The 15,890-nt window shown below is 41.4% G+C and overlaps 1 protein-coding gene across 2 annotated transcripts in view; it reads right to left on the reverse strand.

Annotated features, from left to right (window-relative positions):
* Positions 1–8,841: 8,841 nt before the first annotated feature.
* The window catches only part of RNF180 (ring finger protein 180), a 75,199-nt gene continuing 68,150 nt past the window's right edge, over positions 8,842–15,890 (reverse strand). Inside the window, exons 6-7 of one of the 2 annotated variants that reach the window (XM_075182939.1) lie at positions 12,414–12,539; positions 8,842–9,101 (exon numbers count right to left, since the gene is read on the reverse strand). In XM_075182939.1, coding sequence (XP_075039040.1) covers positions 8,896–9,101; positions 12,414–12,539 — 332 coding nt within the window. In that variant the 3' untranslated portion in view covers positions 8,842–8,895. The remainder of the gene's footprint in view (positions 9,102–12,413; positions 12,540–15,890) is intronic. The other variant, XM_075182947.1, reaches the window with a different exon arrangement.

Below are 15,890 nucleotides of genomic sequence, written 5' to 3' on the forward strand. Positions count from 1 at the left end.
TAAGGGTTCATTGGCTGACATTGCATTTAGGTGCAAAAATGCACTCATTATCAGCAACCAGTCACTCAGGCCGCAATTAGCTGTTATCTGTCTAGTGCAAAGTAGAATTTGAAAACAAGTCATTAGTTGATATGATTTTCTGCAAATATTACACTTAAATGCAATGTTTGTAAATTAACCCTATAACTAAATTCATATCAAAATATATTTGCAAAAAATAAAAATGTTTTCTAATTGTAATATTTTATTTAAAAAAAAAGGTTGCTTTGAGAAAGTCTACTTTAATATTTAAACATATATGATTCTTTTTGATACCATGCTGCAGATTTATCAAACCTTCTAAAAAGGAAATGTGGAGATGTTGTCCATAGCAACCAAGTAGATCCTAGCAATCATTTTATAGCATGTACTAGATAAATGCTAGCTAGAATCCGATTGGTTGCTATGAGCAGCATCAGCACTTTACGTTTTTATAAGGCTTGATAAATCTACCCCTTTGTCATTCACTCCTTTCTGCAGAGCAATGCTCATCGCACTCTGTATATTTTCTATCGTATAGGATATTTCACATGTGCATTGTGTGAATGACACACTGATTGAGCAAGTTTATTTGAGACAAAATGTCAAATGCTGCTGCACTTGCATACACACATAGTGACATGGCGGAGGCAGTATGGCCCAACAGTGTTTTTACTTGAAACACTGCTTTACTAAAAGTATTTCCTTGCTTATATCTATGTGTATCTATTAAGTTATTTATATAACGTGTAGATATTATTACAAACCACTTAATATGTAATCATTCACATCTGTCCCAGCTCCAGTGGAGATTACATCCTGTAATTCCTACCACACACACACACATTTCATCAGAATCCAATCAACCAATCAGTATGTCTTTGGAGTGTGGGAGGAAACCGGATCACCTGGAGAATACCATTCAGGCATGGGTAGAACATACAAACTCTACACAGTTAGGTCACTGGCTGGCATAATACCCACGACCCCCAGCACTGTAAGGCAGAAATGTTAAACTATTTGTATGTTGCAGTTATTTTTTCTTAAAATTGCAGTTGGATGTCCCATTCCCATGGAAATTCTGCCAGTAACCTTCAATGCATTTCATAAAGATAGCAGCTGTTCACAAGCAATAGTGAGTGAAAAACCAGTTACTAAAACAGCAAGAGTGTGTCCAATGCTTAATTTCTCCCACTACTCTTGAATACATGTGACTGCAGTTATTTTCTATTGTGACAAGCTCACCCGAACAGCTGGATTTTAAATTAAGGACATATTAGTTTTTACCTACCGCATATGAGCCTGGCACAGAAGGCAAGGGGGCACTATGAGTGTATTAGCCTAGGGCAGCCTGAGCCTTTAACCATGCCCTGGCATACACAGTCCCGTATTTATGGAAAGACCTCAGTAAGCAGTTACACCTGAGTGACACTCTGCTCACTTTGCCCATCACTGTATTATTATTTATGGCATGCTAAGGATATATAATAATACTAATACTGTATCCACTGCATCCAGCCCAGCTGTGGCCGTCAGTGGTGGTTTAATTGGTTAGGCCAGACCTGTCCAACCTGCGGCCCTCCAGATGTTGTGAAACTACAAGTCCCAGCATGCCCTTCCAGCTATCAACAGGTTGACTATTGGCAAAGCATGCTGGGGCTTGTAGTTTCACAACACCTGGAGGGCCGCAGGTTGGACAGGCCTGGGTTAGGCACACCCCGATAAAAGTGAACTCAATTTTAAACCACTTTATTTGTTAATGCTCTTCTACTCTGACAGACTTTTTCTACCATATCACCTAGCTCAATAACAGTGACTCTGATAAAACTCTACCCCATGCTCTGATTGGTGAGCTTTTGCAATACAATCACTTACCATGTAAATGGTAGGAGCCATTTCAAACTGCATCTCTCTGCACAGACCAGTGGCCCCCACACATTTCTCTATCTCACACTGCCATGGTGAATTTTTTAAATAATAAAGGCTACCATAATGCAAGTACCGGAACAACCATGGTAAGGGGCCGGCACTAAAAAAAAAACCCTGCATAGTGTCACCTATCAATGCATGAAAGCAGCAGTCAGCCTCAACCCTTGACAACAGCATGGAAACATTGTATGCATTTTTATGTAGATTTAATGTATTGGTGTGTAGGCATACAAAGTTCCAAAATACAGTCCTATGTAAAAAATTGGGCATCCCTGGATAAATTGCTTGGAATCTCTAATTCACTGAATTTCTAAGAGTTATCAAAACCTCTACATGTCCCCGCCGCAACCGTGGCACACTAAACTTACCCGCTATCTTTAAAAATGCTCCCGCAGTGCAGAACGGCTCTGGAGAAAGTCACGCATTCATGCCGACTTCCTCCACTTCAAGTTCATATTTGCCTCTTACTGTTCGGCCCTATCGCTCTCTAAACAATCTTTCTTTAAAGCCCTCATTTCTTCCCAATCCTCCAACCCCCGTCGGCTTTTTGCCCCCTTTAACTCTCTCCTTTCCACTCCCCCCCCACCCACGGTCTCTGCTGTCGACTTTGCTACCCACTTCACCTCCAAGATTGAGTCTATACGTCATGACATCTCCCAGCAGTCCCTTCTTTCCCCACCCTCTCCATGCCCACTCTATCCCCCTTCTCACCCTCCTCTTCGGCTGCTATCTCCTCTCTCCCCTCCTGCTGGCTCACCCTCCTTCTCTTCCTTCACTCCGGTATCTGCAGATGAAGTCCATACCCTTCTCTCTTCCTCTCCCCTGGACCCAATCCCCTCCCACCTACTCCTCTCCCTCTCTCTTGAGGCCTGCTCCCACCTTGTCCACCTCCTCAACCTATCCCCCTCCTCTGGAATCTTCCCCTCCTCTTTTAAACATGCTCTTGTCTCCCCTATACTCAAGAAACTGTTCCTTGATCCAGCCTCTCTCTCTAATTACCGCCTTATTTCGCTTCTTCATTTTGCCTCCAAACTCCTTGAATGGGTTGTCTACAACCGTCTCCTTTCTCTCCTCTCACTCCCTCCATGACCCGCTCCAATCTGGTTTTCACACCCTCCACTCCACTGAAACTGCCCTCACTAAGGTCCCTAATGAACTTCTCCTCACTAAATCCAAAAGACACTACTGTCATCTTATCCTTCTTGACCTCTCTGCTGCCTTCGATACCGTTGACCACACACTCCTTTTGCAAACTCTCAAATCTATAGGCCTATGTGACTGTCCTCTCCTGGTTTTCCTCTTACCTCACCAACCGCTCCTTCTCAGTCTCTACTCATGGTTCTACATCACTACCTCTTCCCCTACCTGTTGGTGTTCCTCAAGGCTCCGTTCTTGGCCCCCTGCTTTTCTCCCTCTACACCTCCTCCCTTGGTGTCCTCATCCGCTCCTTTGGCCTCCAGTACCACCTCTATGCTGATGATACCCAAATTTATCTTTCATCCCCTTCCCTTCTGTCTCGTATCTCCTGCTGTCTCTCGGCCATGTCATCTTGGATGTCCCAACGTTTCCTTAAACTCAATATTTCCAAGACTGAGCTTATAGTCTCCCCCCCCCCCTCTATTTCTGTTAATAACACTACCCTTGTTTCTGTCCCCTCAAGCCCGATGCCTTGGGGTCATCCTTGAATCCTCCCTCTCATTCAAGCCTCACATTCTGTCCCTCTATAAATCCTGCTACTTCCACCTTCGCAATATATCCAAGATACGCCCCTTTCTCACCACAGAAGTTACAAAATCCCTTGTTCACTTGCTTGTAATCTCTCGCCTTGACTACTGCAACCTCCTTCTCTCTGGCCTACCTGATTCTCACCTTGACCCTCTTAAGTCTATCCTCAATGTTGCTGCCTGCCTCATTTTTCTCTCCCGCCGCTCTGTCTCTGCAGTCTCCCTCCAACAGTCACTTCATTGGCTCCCCATGCCCTACAGAATTAAATTTAAACTCCTCACCCTCATATTTAAAGCTCTTAAGCAATCCTCTCCTCCCCTCCCTACATCTTCAATCTCATCTCTACCTACACTCCTACCTGCCCCTACCGCTCTGCCTGTGACCGCCGCCTCACTACTTCACTGATCACCTCTTCTCACTCCCGTCTTCAGGACTTTGCCCGGGCTGCTCCCCTGCTGTGCAATGATCTTCCACGTTCCATCAGGTTAGCATCTACTCTCAAAGGCTGCGAGAGTGTCCTTAAGACTCATTTCTTTATTCGAGTCTATCAGTCCTCCTCCTAACTCCCTTGTCCTAGCTCTCTCCCCCAGTTTGTACCACCCTATTTGTGTCTCCCCCTTCCCTTTAGGATGTAAGCTCTCAGGAGCAGGGCCCTCTTTCCTTGTGTGCTCCTTCTACTATTCCATCACCCTCTGTACCTCTTGGCCTGCTTCGCTAGCCCTGTTTTCTTAAGTTTCGGCCTACTTCTCTGATTTCCACCATCCCTTTCACTATCTGTCCCAGAAATAATCTGATTTGCTTTACCTTGTTACCATGTTTGTATATCTTTTTGTTCTTTCTGTATCATGTTGTGTCTTTGTTTTCTGTAAATGTAATGTACGGCGCTGCAGACCCTTTGTGGTGCCTTATAAGTTAAAGATAATAAAAAGAATAATAATACATGGTACAAAGTTAAACATTACACATTTCTGCATGTTTTAATGCACAATTACTATTTATTTGCTAAATAAATACAAAAGCAGTGAAATGTGGCCTGTAGAAAAGTTTGGTCACCCTTTCAGCTGCTTTATTTATACTTTTTTTCTTCCAAAACTTAATTGACTTGTTAGGCATAAAATAAGTCAAGGGAAGACTTGAATAAATACTCCCACCCTTCAAAGCATAATCCCCATATCACTGCAAAGGACATGCAGGAAGGCTTAGCTGGCAATGTAGTGTTGAAAAGCACTGAAGAGTTGTCAGAAAGAACCTTTCCTATGATCCTATTATAAACGTAAACAAAAAGCATGCAAAAATAAAATAACATAGGTAACCCAGAACCTTTTTGAACAAATTACTGTAGACTGATGAAATGAAAATTGAATATTTTTGGTGACCACCACAAAATATACATTTGGTGATCACCACAAAATATACATTTGGAGAAAGACAAATGAAGCCTTGTCGTTAAACATGGAGGTGGACCAACTATTATTATAGATTTTTATTTATAGGGCGCCACTAGGTATCCGTAGCGCCGTACAGGGACAGACAGAAACACGATACAGGGTGAGACAGCACGGTACAGTTAACAAAAAGCACAGTAACTCAGAAGCTCAATATACAGCTAGATGAGATGTGAGAGCCCCCAGCGGGGTAGAGAGAGGGGTAGAAGGGCAGGAGGACCACACGGAAGAGACAAGGAGCTGGATATCAGAGTTAAGGTGGTGGAGAACAGAAGGAGAGGAGGCCCTGCTCGAAGGAGCGTACAATCTAAGGGGAGGGCAGGACAGACAGAAACGCAATGGTAGGAGGAGGAAATGGGGAGAACGGAGACAGAGAGGGGGGGAGAGGAGAATGAAAATGAGGGAGGTAAGTGGAAGGCAGGGGAAGACTGGGAGGAGGTCAATTAGGTGGAGGTTGTGCTTCGGGGTTGTGTGGCTGCCATTGACACTGGAAGTATTGTCTGGGTGAAAGGTGGAATAGATTTAAGGTGAAGGAGAACTTATATCTCAGCATCACAAAAATTAAAAACATACTTTAAAATCAACCATGAGGTACTAAAAGAATGAAAGATTATAGTTTAGGATTAGACTTCATATTTCCCAGACTTCAATATTATTGAAAATGTAGGGAGATCTTAATCAAGAAGACCTATGCATATTTTACCTATGTCAGTCAGTTTCACGCACATCAGTAACATACATGTCAGTTAGTCAGTCTCACGCACATCAGTCACTTACATACATGTCAGTCAATTCAGTTACATAAATGTCAGTTACATACCCAGTCAGTCTCAAGCACATCAGTCAATTACATACACGTCATTTAGTCAGTTACACACACATCAGTCTGTTACATATGCTTTCTGCTCTCCTACAATCCCCTTCCTAGTACTCCTACACCCTTCATCCTCTTATTTGCTAGTCCAACCTCTCCCCTTCTATCCTTCCGCTCCCTACTCCGTTAGTCTTTCACCACGTCTGCTTATTCCTGTCCAATAACCATCCTCACCCCCTGCCCTCATCTCTGTCCCAGATCCAGCCCACCCCCACGCACCAGAAGCCCCAATGTCATCCATATCTCCCCACTTCCCTCTCTCCTGTGCTCTCTGAAATTTCAGATCCATCTACAACAAACTGCCTTCTATCCATGATCTCTTCATCTCAAATGCTCTTAAAATTTTTGCCATCACAGAAATCTGGCTTTCTTCCATTGTTGTCTCACTCTGCTCTCTCCTATGTGGCCTCACTTTCACCAATTCCGTCAAACCTGATGACCGCCCAAGTGGCAGGGTTGTCATCCACCTAACCCCCAAATGTAATGTCATGTAATTTCCCCTGAGCTCACCCTTTCATTCTCCTCCTTTGAAGTCCACTCTATCCTTCTCTTCTACCGCATCCATCTCTATGTCTCAGTCATATACCGACCCCATGGTGCCACTTTCCAATTTCTTGATAATTTTGCCCACCATCCTAGGTGACTTTAACATCCCCATCGACAACCACACAGACCCAGCACCCATCAAATTTCTTGCCCTTTCTTCCTTCTTTGGCCTCACACAATGGACTTCTTCTGTGCTCAGTCTAGGTCACTCCCTTGACCTTGTCTTATCCCATCAATGCGCTCTCTCTCACATCTACAACTCTCCATTCCCACTCTCTGACCACCATCTCTTCTCCAAAACTTTCCTCCTCTCTTGCACCACTCCCCATGCCCAAATCTACCCCATTTAGACGCAGTCTTGATGCTCTTATTCTATTTTCGCCTCTTCGCTTGAAACTCTTCTTCCCGCTATCCATCCTGGCCTGTCCCGACCAGGCGGCCTCCCTCTACAACCACTCCCCCACCTTTGCCGCTCTAAACGCGAACCTTGGCACTCCGAATGTACCCGGTTCCTTCAAAATTGCACACATACCGCCGAACGCCACTGTAGAAGAACTCTTTCCTTGGCAGACTTCCTTCAGTTCAAGTTCATCCTCTCACTCTACAGTTCCGCCCTCTCACTCACTAAACAGTCCTTTTTCAAGTCTCTCATCTCTTCATAGTCCTCCAATTCCCACCGCCTTTTTGCTACTTTCAACGCACTCCTTTTCCCCCTTCCCATCCTCCCTTACTGCCACTAACATTGTCCCCTTTTTCACTCCATAATCGAGACTATCAAGGCACAAAATCTCCTCCACCCATCACTTTTCTGCCACCCCCTACCACTCCACCCTCCTCTCCCTTTAGCTACCACCTCTCGTCGCCCTTCCTCCCCACTACAGGTGACAAAGTCCATTCTCTATTATCCTCTCTAACCTCAACCTGCCTCCCCCCCATCCCTATACCCATTGACCTCTTTCACTCCATTTCCCCAACTGCCTGCTCCCACATTGCTCATCTCTTCAATCTGTCCCTCTTCACTGGAATCTTCCCATCCTTGAGACGATCGCGTTTAACCAATTCTTAAGAAACTCAATCATGTCTCAACCTCTCTCAATATCTACTGCCTGATTTCTCTTCTTCTTTTGCTCCAAAATACTTGAGCAGCTTCTTTACAAACGTCTCAGCAGCTACCTCTCTAACAACTTCCTCCAATTTGGCTTACACTCCCTCCACAGAAACTGCTTTGACCAAAGTCACCAATGATCTTCTCTCTGAGAAAATGCAAAGACATCCAAGAGGAGATGGCGGAGATTGGCAAACTTAACATGGTCAAAACTGAACTTGCTGTCTTCCCTTCATCAAGAGTCTCCTCCCCTCCGAACCTCTCTATCACTGATGACAACACCACTATCTTCTCTTTTTCCCAACTCCGCTGCCTGGTTGTTATTCTGGACTCCACCCTCTCATTTGCCCCTCACATTCAATCTCTTGCCCAATCTGTCAAACCTTACACTGGCCCCCTTTTCCCTACAGAATTCTCTTCAAACTCCTCACCCTCATGTACAAGGCCCTCTCCAACTCCACTGCTCCCTACATCTCCATACATACTCCCTCCCGCCCCTCTCTGGTCGGCAAATGACCGTAGCCTTTCTTCCCCTCGGGTAGTCACATTTCACTCCCTTATCAAAAATTTCCACCTGTTTAGAAAAGCCTACCAGTCCTCCAGTTAACCATTTCACCATGTAGTAAACCTTTAAATGTTAAAAAGTAAATGTTATTAAGCACTGATTGACACGTTGTCCAAGCTTTTATATGTGTCATATTCAATGTTTTATTTCTTTAACCTATTAAATTCAATAAATTAATGGTAGCTGTGCATTAAAATATACAGAAATGTCATATTTAACTCTATAATTGTTAACTTCTTTCCACTTAGAGATTCAGGGGCTCATGTAACACTGGACACATTTGCACCCTGACTGCTAGTAGGGAAAGACGCATGCATGAAAAAGAGCATCTCAAGATGAGTCCAACTTTACTGTAGAGAAAGAGTATGAATAGCAGAGATTGTGTAGAAACAGTAATAGCAGTACATGGTAAAGTCACATTACCCTATTTGTATTTAATATAATGTCATAAAGACAAGAGAATACGGTATTGAAAGTGTTATTAATAAATGTGAAAGTCATATTTTTCATAGAAAATAGAATGAAGTACAACACAAGGAGAAATTGGAGAGTAGATCAGAGTTACTGCCTTGTTTTGGATTAACTTCAAACACTATGGCTCTCTTCTTAAAATTTCTACACACTCACACATAAATTGTTTATATACATTTGTTTATAACATTCGTTTGATCTTCCAGAACCATTGTGTTCATTCTGACCAAAATATAAATTTAAACAAAAAATAGCAAAGAAGACAAAATACAATGAATCCAATAATCCAGTTCACAGAGAAAATGTATATAATGAACATGTCCAGGTTGAACCTCCAGGCACGATTTTCATCTTCATAGTCAAGTCTGTGGCCCCCGTGCGGAAACTGCCTTCTTGCTACAGGATCAATGCGTCTTCTGAAACCTGTCACACAGTGAGATAAAGAATCACAAAAGGAGCATGAAAGGCATCATTACTAGAAAGCAAGTGTGTAACTACCATAGATACAGTAGGTGCAGCTGCTTTGGGTCCACAGCTGAGGGGGTCCCTCCTTCCCTGTCAAAGCCCCATGCATATATTTGTGTTTTTCACCAATGAGTAGTACATGAGGGCTCTTTTACCACAATGTGGTCACAAATGTCTAGTTACGCGCCTAACTAGAGAAATTACTAGAAAATATGGTCCATACCATAACAAGAGGACATATATTAATAACCGTACACCTAACAAGCATTAGCGCAGTTTCACATGATCACATTTAATGGATAAATTTCTACATGTTATATTTCAACTCAAAATAACATTTTAAACATTTAGCTTACTACTTGTCATTTGAATATGCCGATCCTTTTTATATTTATTGAGCATAACACTGAGGGTCTGACCAAAACCGATGACCTTTGCACTCCCTATACACACATACCAGTTGCACATTAGAAACATTTAAAAGCCATACAGCCATTCTCTGTCATAAAGTGTGAACTCTGGTGTGATAGTTACAGCTCACAGGGCTGTAAGAAAGCAAACCTTGACCGTGGTGATGAAATGTAATTTTACACATTGTATTATATTATTATTATATGACAGTACTATATAAGATAGGAGGTAATACATATTTTAATTTACTTAAATATAGGTAGTATTACCAGTGCTCAAGATGATGGTGGGGAATGTCCAGTCATCATAAAATAATATTTTTTTTTCTTTATTATTAATTAATTTTTTTCTTATTTTGACATGTCTATATTTTCCATCATCATTGCTCCTTGCATGATCACCATGGTCCATTGTACTTATATTTATTTATATTATGCCACACCGCTACTATCATTTAAATCTTATACTCTCTGAGATGGCATCAAACTTACACTTACTGCACCTGATACTCTTCCTTTTATTTGCAGTTACTTCTTTGGTCACAACAGCTGCACTCCATGTTGTCAATTTTCTGTGACTGTAAGCTGTGTTTTACAGTATTATTTTCTACCACTACACACATTGATTGCATGCTACAAGCAGAGGCGAACACAGGATTTAGAAGGGGGGGTTTCCGCCCCCCCTGGGAAAAAAATAAAAATAGAGCGAGTCTGAATTCTACAGCAGCCGCTGCGCTGTCAAGAAGCATCCGCGGCAGTGCTGTATTATACTACAATACAGCACTGCCGCGGACGCTTCTTTGACAGCGCCGTGGCTGCTGTGGAGTACCGTTGGTTCCCGGAGGGGAGGGGTTTCTGGGGAACCAGAAACCCCCCCTGCGTGCGCCACTGACAAGGTATTACTATTATTAATATATAAAGCACCAATGACTCCTGCAACTCTGTATGTAAATAGTAAATATGGTTCAGAGAACTAACACTCAAAACCATTTTACCAGTTACAAGGCAGAGAGATGTTTGTAAAAGCTCACATTCTAAAAAGAGACTGTGAAATATATGGTGTCCAAAACGGGGGTAGTTCGGGTTAACGATGCTGTAAACACAGACAGTATTTATAGCCACCTAAATAATCCAAATGTAAAGACAGTGACATGTTAAAAACAGTGACATGTTAAAAACAGTGACTTACGTTTACACAAACTCAGCCCAGTTCCGATGTGAGGAGACCCCGACAATTTAAAATAACGTCACTTTGAACTGCGACTTGAATATTTAAAGTGCCAACTGACCCAGCATAATGTAATGTAAGTACCCTAACCCTGGTACAGTAAAGTTCATACTTGCATTCCATGATCGTACACCGGGTCCGTTGCATTGCCGCTTTAAATATTCAAGTTGCGGTTCAAAGTGACGTCATTTTAAATTGTCTGGGTCTCCTCATATCGGAAATGGGCTTAGTCTGTGTAAACGTGACTTGGGGGTAAATGTATGAACATGCGGGTTCTTCAACACCCGCGTGTTCAGCGATTAAATTTCAAGCGGCGCTGCATTGTAAAGGGAAGTTTTCCTTTACAATGCAGCGCCGCTTGAAATTTAATCGCCGAACACGCGGGTGTTGAAGAACCCGCATGTTCATACATTTACCCCTTAGTGTTTTTAACATACCGCTGTCTTTACATTCCGATTAATTACGTAGCTGTAAACAAAGTCGGTGTTTACAGCACCGTTAAGGTGACTATCACCAAAAACGTAAGGTGGCACACAGATACAGATGTTGATTTAGTACTTTTTTGACCTATGTGGACTGTTACGATATACACTGGTAAGTGCATTTAGACATATGCATTAAAGATTACTTAAACATTTTACAGTTTATAGTGTATATATTATCGCACTTTTATTTTTCATTTATATTCTTCTAAATTCTGAAATTATTTTAAATAAAATTTAAATGTTTTGTCACAAATATTTGGATATAAATGAAATCCATTACAATTTTTCTATCGTAGCATCCTTGGTAAAATTGGTAGTTCCCATGATAGATACATTTTAAAGGATAATAATATAACCAACTATAGTCATCCAGAGCTACAGGCTTCCCCAGGGTCATACTTGGGGCTCACACTGTCCTTGCATTGTCTATGATTATGGACAAAGTTAGTAACTAAACAAATAAATTACAAGAAAAAGAAATTTAAAATAAAAATCAATATAAAACCATTTCCATGCTGCCACGTGAACTATGCTGCCCTGTGCTTAAGCTTAGCTTGTTTATATGTTAAAAACAAATCTGGGATTCACCGATACACAGTTTGGGGGTTTTCTGTATCTAGCAAACCCACCAACTGACACACAACACACATAAGAAGCAGGACATAGGCAGATATAAAAGGATTAATGGGAATATAAAACTCTGCCCAATATCAGGCAATTAAAGGGTGTGTGTGTCCAATGAGGTGAAAAATGTCTGGTCCTATTTGGGGAACACAGTTTTAGGCAGTGGTCGAAGTGGAAATTTAGAAGTGATGGTATGAAAAATGTAATGGTAATGTAAGTGAATGGAATTTGATAGTTTTAAAATGAAGACAGTATGAGAAGTGATGGTATGGCATACCACGGTATACACCACACTACGAACACCGGTTGTAGGTAATTTGGCTGGTAGGTAAGTATGCTTCTAAAAAGTTGGGACACTGCACTTTAGTTGTTGGAAATGTTAATATTGACTTAATAAGATCTTCACAACCAGTTTGTTCTAAAGTTCAACTTTGCTCCTAATAGAGTTTCCCCACTGGTTTTAGCATTAATAAGGCTGTTCTATAATGTATAGATCTTGGGTTTCTCATTTTTATAGTCTTACCTCCAAAAACTCTGAACAGCCTATTGCAGCTTGGTAGGGGCCACTTAGCACAATTTCCTCTCTGAAAACTTTGTTTTCTTCGAAGATATTCATTTGGAAAGAAAGCAACAGAAGATTTGTTGATATCTGTAATTAAACAGAGGGGGGAAAAAAAACAAAACACGGTAATGTATCCAAATAATACTGTTATATAATCTGCTTACAGACACGGTATACATTACATATTTGTATGACTTGACAAATAAGCACTACACAATATAATAGCATGTGTTCTATTTAAATCATGTGAAAGTTACTGTATTGTTTAAGTTAAACACACATGAAGTTCACAAAGACCAGTGTTAGATGCCAGCTTAAATATGAAATTAAACTTTTATACAATAATCTTGTACGGCACAATGCAATTTAGTACATTATTATGTTTAGCACACATCTTGTCCAATAATCTGTTGTATTGTAGGTAAAGTGGGAACACAGTATGTCTGGCACTTCTTATAACCGGCAGAGTGAGATTGCCGATTTGCCGGGTCCGCCCATTGTCGCCTTATTACCAGCAATCTCACTCTGGCCATTGTAAATGCCGCCACTCGCAATTTATATCTGCCGGCTATAAGAAGTGTCGGACATACTGTGTATGTAAAGTACGGTAAGTCTATATTTACTCAATGTCGCACTTATACTAATAGGCCTTTTTAGGTCGCTGTAACTATTGTCGGGATTACTGTCTCTGACAAAAACGTACCCCACCCAGTAGGGGTAATTATTTTGCATTACAGCTGAAAAAAACTCAGAAGAAACCAGAAATATTTGGCAAACGTTTGAATTAGGAGTTAAAATTATCAAGCAGTCAAAGAATCCACTACAAGCCTCTGGTTTTGCTGACTGCTCTAGACTGGGGGAACAGTACCCTGCAGCCAGGGTCTCTGTTAATGGTCATGTTTCGGACTCTTGACCTGGAGAGGGGCATATTGCTTGTGCCATTAGAGGGCATCCCAGGTTTATCAGCAGGCGATGATACCATAGATAAAATTGCCCTATATGCTGATGACATGTTTCTGTTCTAGGCTATTGTAGATCATTCATTCAATAATCTTCTTCGGTTTGTAAATTAAGTCAGACACTATTCACATCTCAAGATTAACTGGGGCAAGTCCAATATATTCCAACTTTGTTGGACAATTCCAGATAACTTGGCCTCTTGCCATTCCCTTCAATGGACTAAAAAAATTCAAATATCTTGGGTTCTGGATCAACACCGACTGCTCTAAGTACATTGCTTTTAACATAAATCCAGTAAAAGATAATCTTAAAAATAAGACGTGCACCTGGAAAAACTACTGCTTACTGTATCAGGGAGGGTCAACATCATTAAAATGCTCGTCCAACCGAAATTTGTTCATATGCATCAGCATGCACCAGTATATAGCCTCTCTGCTCTGGGTAGACATGAGTGCAAAGATTAAGATTTCTACCCTGTGCAGATCCTGGGCCACTCAGAGTCTTGTGCTCCCTAATTTTAAATTGTATTAGTCTCAGCTAACACATTTGGAGGAGTGGGTGGGAAACTTCCCTGATTGGACAGTGGTGAGATTTCTGAGCGAGCAGATGGAGTCCATCTTTTCTCCCTTGTAGTTTCTGCTTGCAGAATAAAAAAAACTATAAGAGCTCCTCCAATAATCAGCAGCTATTTGAAACAATGTGCACAAGCTCCTGGGCTGGACAAACATTGATCCAGATACTCCCTTTGGTCTAAATAGAGATTCCCAAAAAAATTAAATTCAAAGTTGTAGAATATGGTGCAAATTGAGCATTTCTTTGATTGGGCAAATTTATACTGCTGGTTACCTAAAATCGCTTGACCAACTGAAATCTGAATACCCAATGCTTTTATTTTTTGGGATACTTGCAGCTGCACCACTCTCTGGGGTCTCAATTTAGGAACAACCCGCCTAAGATTGGTGACGCCTTGCCCAAGACTTTCCTCCAGAAATTGGGTTCTCACAAACAGATCTCAGCCATTTATGCATTTCTTCATCCATTAGAGCAGTCAGATGACCATGCAGCTATGAGATGTAGGCAGGAGAATGATATGGGATGTTTCTCAGATGAGGAGTAGGACCATATGCTAGGCAAGACTAAAGATGCTAACTAGGTATGTCCATCTATATGTCCTGCATTGAGTGTACCTCACTCCACTCTGCTGAAACTCACCTGCCCTTTTGAAATAGCCAGAGTGCTCTAGGTGTGGTAACCCCATGGGTTCTTTCTACATGTGTTTTGGGTGTCCCCCTGAACTTAGTCTTGGGAAGTAATCTGCAAATCTGGGGTGGAGGTCCCCTGCTCGGTGCTAGAGTATACCGGTTTGGTTTGGTGCTAGAGGAGTTGCTGTCGATTTAAATATGTATTTAACCTAACTTCTCTGGTTAAAGTGGTTATAGGTAGATTATGGATATCAGATTGTCCCACACGCTTCTAGGACTGGGTGCTGTTGGTCAGTAATACTGCTTGTACGCTTCACATTCAAATATAAGGGAGCCCTTCAAAAATTTCATAAACTCTGGTCATATTGGTCCTATATTTTAGATTTGCAAAACATCATAAACATAATAGTGACAATTTGTTCCCACAAGTGTCCGGCCCTGCAATTACAGCAAAGCTTTTTACAAAGTACCCTACAGTTACATTATTTAGACACTTGATGGTGAGGGCATTGTGCTTTGGCTTAGTTTTGCTAGGTGGTCATCTGTGTTTGAAAGCTCTTAGTATATTATATCTGTTATGTCATGTTTATTATATACCTGGTACACTAGTAATAATTGTATTGTACTGTCTCACTGTTCCTGTCGCTGTGAAATTATGTAAAACCCTCTTCTTTTGTATGTTTTGTTTTAAAAAGATTTTTGTTGTAAGTTGTAATTGCAAATAGGAATCAACGGTGGTGATTTACTAACATGTTGCAAAACTGTATATAGGAATTTGCAGAAACCCATTGCTATCAGATGTGCTTTATTGTCTAACTTGCACTGGAGCATCTTTAGATGCCGATTCACACTAATGCACCCTCACAGCTCTCCCAATCTCCACTCTGAGACACATTTTTGCCTCTTGTTTTAGCTGTGCCCTCTTCCACTTAGAATGTTAATCTCTCTAATGAGCAGGAGGGTCCTCCATACCCTTTGTTTTCATGTCTGTATTTATTTTGTCTGCCTTGTATGTCCTGTTTCATGTATGTCCTGTTTCATGTATGTCCTGTTTCATGTATGTCCTGTTTCATGTATGTCCTGTTTCATGTATGTCCTGTTTCATGTATGTCCTGTTTTCCCTACTGTACGGTGCTGCGGAGCACTGTGGCACCTTAGAAATCTACGATAATAATAATAACAATAATAGTAATAAAAATAATAACTGGGGGCAACTAAAGTTAGTTGTGAACTGTCTGGGTTACTACACATTTCTAATTCTGTATGTGAGTTAGTA

Source organism: Mixophyes fleayi, chromosome 1 (assembly GCF_038048845.1).
Source record: "Mixophyes fleayi isolate aMixFle1 chromosome 1, aMixFle1.hap1, whole genome shotgun sequence".
Classification (NCBI taxonomy): domain Eukaryota; kingdom Metazoa; phylum Chordata; class Amphibia; order Anura; family Limnodynastidae; genus Mixophyes; species Mixophyes fleayi.